Consider the following 4,415-nt stretch of genomic DNA (forward strand, 5'->3'; position numbering starts at 1 on the left):
GTGACTATGCATAGGTAACAAACAAACAGCGCGTAGCAGCAGTGTACAAGGGGGGTAGGTCAATGTAAATTGTCCGGTGGTGATTTTTATGAATTGTTCAGCAGTCTTGTGGCTAGAAGCTGTTGAGGAGCCCTTTGGTCCTAGACTTGGCGCTCCAGTACCGCTTGCTGTGCGGTAGCAGAGAAAACAGTCTATAACTTGGGTGACTGGATTCTGACAATTTTATGGGCTTTCCTCTGACACCGCCTATTATATAGGTCCTGGATGGCAGGAAGCTTGGCCCCAGTGATGTACTGGGCCGTTCGCACTACCCTTTGTAGCGCCTTACGGTCAGATGCCGAGCAGTTGCCATACCAGGCGGTGATGCAACCGGTCAGGATGCTCTCCATTGTGCAGCTGTAGAACCTTTTGAGGATCTGAGGACCCATGCCAAATCTTTTCAGTCTCCTAGTGGAATAGGTTTTGTCATGCCCTCAGTAGTCCAGTTCCATGTCAAGATCAGTCCAACTCAGATTGTCTCCACACATCTGAGTAGGTCTACCAGCCCATCCCTACTGAGGAACGTTGTCTCACCAGTCTGCTGACAGATCACCTCAAACCTGGGCGTCTCCTCGGCAGCCTTCTGACCCACTACCACCACGTACGGGTATCCAAGCCGACTGGCGTCCTTCAGCCTCTTACCAATGGTCATCTGTGTCCGGTCATCCAGAACCACCTCACCTCTTAGCCTAGGCAGAGCCTCCCCCAGAGTGAGGGCCAGCTCCTCAGCTAAACCAGTCACCTCATCCACCTTACTGCCCCTTTTAGGGGGCAGAACACAGACCTGATAGGGGGCAAGCAGCCCAGGCCAGCGGATAGCCTCCTCCGTGGACATCACCTCGATGGCAGCAGCGAGGATCCGGGTCACACCCAGCCCGAAGCAGCCCATCTCAGTGACAGCAGGCTTGTTCTGGGTGTTGTTGAAGGCGGCGTTGAATATGTGGGAGTACTTGGTGCCTAGGTAGAACGTATGGCCTACCTCTATGCCCTTAGACTCCACCAGCGTTCCCTCCTGGCACTGTGGGCAGTCTGTCCGGCCTGGTTCCATGGTCTCCACATTGGCAGAGAAGGAGCAGCTACCACAGACCAGTAGTCTGTCCTCTCCGATGTCTGCGGGGAGCTGGAACTCATGGGAGAGTTTACCGCCGATGTTCCCTGTATCAGCGTGGACCTGGACAATGCACAGGCCTAACCGAGAGAAAAGTCGGGTGTAAGCCTGACACACAGATTCATATGTGTGGTATGCAGCTTCTTCGCTCATGTCAAATGTGTACATGTCCTTCATGTAGAACTCCCGCCCGCGTAGAAGCCCAAACCGAGGCTTTGGCTCATCACGGAACTTGCGGGTGATCTGCATATACAAATGAAACACACATCAGTTTATTACCATTATAATATCAACCCAAGTGTATGAAAAGAAGAAAGAACCCACACTCTGAATAAACTAATTAATCAGGCTTAATTAGGTGCCATACTGTATCCTATACCTGGTAGAGTAGCAGAGGCAGCTGTCTGTAGGACAGGGTTCCCTGAGAGGCCAGCAGTTCTGTCACAGCCTCCTCATGGGTGGGGCCCAGGCAGTATTCCGCCCCGTGGCGGTCCCTCAGGCGGAACAGCTCTTTCCCCATCAGGTCCCAGCGCTCACTGCGTCTCCACAGCTCTGCCGAACACAGGCTGGGCATGTCCAGCTTCTGCCCACCGATCCCCTGCATCTCCTGGTCGATCAGCCTCACCAGCTTCTCCATGGAGCGCACGGTGGCCGGGAGGTAGTAGTAGCAGCCAGGGTTGGAGGGGTGGATGAGACCTGCCTGCTGCATCAGTCTCTGGCTCTTGCAGGTCATATCCCCCTTAGCATGCTTCTCCTGGTCCACATCACGCAGGTTGGAGGGCTGGAAGAGACGGGAGACTAGGGGAAGGTGTGTGCTAGGTCGGGAGATGGAGTCAGTGGGGGTTGGCTTTGGGGCATGTCCAGCAGCACAGCTCAAATTGCTTTTACAGGGAGTGCTCATGGCTCTGGGTAGGCGGGGCAATACTCTCTGCCAAAGGTGATGCGCCAGCACTTCCATTGTAGCAGACTGGTGTCAATATCCTTGAATTAAGAAAAATAATACATATAATTGCTTGACATTTCTCTTAAAAAGTACCTTTAGATGTTATGAGAAAATAAACCCAAGGTCAGCCAAGTTACATAGGGTTGGTATAATTTGCGGAACGTTCCAACAGGAATATGTTAAATAACAAGGTTGCCAACAAACAACGCATACAAAGTTGTATAGCGGCCGAATAAGATACCGGGTAGGGAGTGGGCTATTTCATTAAGTTTTCACTCACCACGTTTATTCCGAAAAATTTCTCTGGTAGCATATGGACAAACATTAATTATAAGCTACGGGTTGAGTTGATGCCTATTCGGCAGCTAGTTAACTAGGTGACTTGATCATGTTACTTTGTATGCATTGTTTGTTAGCAACCTTGTGCTTTACGAAGTTTTTGGAACAGATTCCTGTTGGAACGTTCCACAAATTATACCCACCCAGTTACATCATGACACTTCTTTTGTTGGGCAATGCAATACCGTAACAACATTACATCCTCCAATGGTAAAATATTTAACCATTGCCAGTACCAGGTTGCTAGCTAGATGCGTTCAAATAAAAGGGGAAACCACAAACCAGTAACGTTATCTTTGATTCAACCTTAACGTTAGCCAGGCAGGTGTAACGTTTGCTGTCTGTAAAGCTAGTTAACAGGCAAGTTAGCTAGCTAAGCTCTCTACAGCAATTCGGGAGCAAGTAAGAGAGCAACTCACCTTGTGTAAGAAAGTGAAACGATGAGCTAGTATTTTGATTCAATGCTAGCCATGCTTCCTCTTAAGAGTAATGTAGATCTCCCTGGATAACTATTCCCAGTGTACTGCCACCTACTGTGCTGGAGTAGCTATCGTTAGCTAAAAATGTCCAATCAGGATCTTATCCGTTTCAATGGATGTTAAAATGTAAAAGGTTATGGGAGGAGTATGTTTCTATGGTAATATGAAATAAGAGACTGAAGCGAGCTTTCTTGCGCCTTTAAATGTGTAAACATAGCTAGCTAGCTTACTAACGAAGTAAAACAACACCGTATAAACACCACTATTTCGTCTGTACTTAAGACGACGTAAGACCACCAAAATGTCCACCACCACAGCAAAACTAAAGAAATCCACTCTGAAATAGTGATTGGTCGTTCGCGAACGAGTAGGCTCTAAGAGCCGGCTCTTGCAGGTGAACGTTTGGAGCCGGCTCACATATCAGAAGTGACGAATCTATTTATAAAAATATGAAAAAATTAAGATATGAATAATCAAAATATTTAAATGAATAGAATTAACTAATTCAAAGAACGAAAAAATAATAATAATAATATAGGCCTGTTGGATTCGGGGTAAACGTTGAACATTGAGATATTAAAGACATGATAGATCGGAAGCATAGAATATAAGGAGTGAAAGAGACTGGGTTTAAATCTGTGTATAATAAAGGTCTTTACAGGATAGATTCTATGAATGAGTTTGTATGATACTTCTTTCACCTTATTAGATATACAATATTTACCAGACAACAACAAAACTTTGTTCCAGTTCACTTGTCCTAGGGCTGCATTCCAGTACATTTTAGCAGAGGGAATAGTAATGGCATTAATCAGAGAAGCAAAGATAACCCTGAAGCAACAAAGAGACCAAAGATAACCCTGAAGGAGCTGCAAAGCTCTGCAGTGGAGATTGGAGTATCTGTCCATAGGACCACTTTAAGCCATACACTCCACAGAGCTGGGCTTACGGAAGAGTGGCCAGAAAATAAGCAAACATGTTTGCTGTTCACCAAAAGGCATGTGGGATACTCCCCAAACATATGGAAGAAGGTACTCTGGTCAGATGAGACTAAAATGTAGCTTTTTGGCCATCAAGGAAAATGCTATGTCTTGCGCAAACCCAACACCTCTCATCACCCCGAGAACGCCAACTGCCACCACCAACGCCATGGTGGTGGCAGCATCATGCTGTGGGGATGTTTTTCATCGGCAGGGACTGGGAAACTGGTCAGAGTTGAAGGAATGATGGATGGCGCTAAATACAGGGAAATTGTTGAGGGAAACCTCTTTCAGTCTTCCAGAGATTTGAGACTGGGACGGAGGTTCACCTTCCAGCAGGACATTGACCCTAAGCATACTGCAACACTTGAGCAACACTTGAGTGCTTTATGGGGAAACATTTCAATGTCTTGGAATGGCCTAGTCAAAGCCCAGACCTCAATCCAATTGATAATCTGTGGTATGATTTACAGATTGCTGTACACCCACGGAACCCATTCAATTTGAAGAAGCTGGAGCAGTTTTGC

At 46.9% G+C, this 4,415-nt stretch overlaps 1 protein-coding gene across 1 annotated transcript; it reads right to left on the reverse strand.

The window, feature by feature from the left end:
• Positions 1–379: 379 nt before the first annotated feature.
• LOC120051904 (probable proline--tRNA ligase, mitochondrial) lies at positions 380–2,925 on the reverse strand. The gene is made up of 3 exons (XM_038998788.1): positions 2,849–2,925; positions 1,527–2,128; positions 380–1,390 (listed from the first exon to the last, which is right to left on the reverse strand). Exons 2-3 carry the CDS (start codon positions 2,103–2,105, stop codon positions 509–511), a joined length of 1,461 nt encoding a protein of 486 aa, XP_038854716.1. The 5' UTR covers positions 2,106–2,128; positions 2,849–2,925; the 3' UTR covers positions 380–508.
• Positions 2,926–4,415: the final 1,490 nt, after the last annotated feature.

The sequence above is a fragment of the Salvelinus namaycush genome, chromosome 8, assembly GCF_016432855.1.
Source record: "Salvelinus namaycush isolate Seneca chromosome 8, SaNama_1.0, whole genome shotgun sequence".
In the NCBI taxonomy this organism is placed as follows: Eukaryota; Metazoa; Chordata; class Actinopteri; order Salmoniformes; family Salmonidae; genus Salvelinus; species Salvelinus namaycush.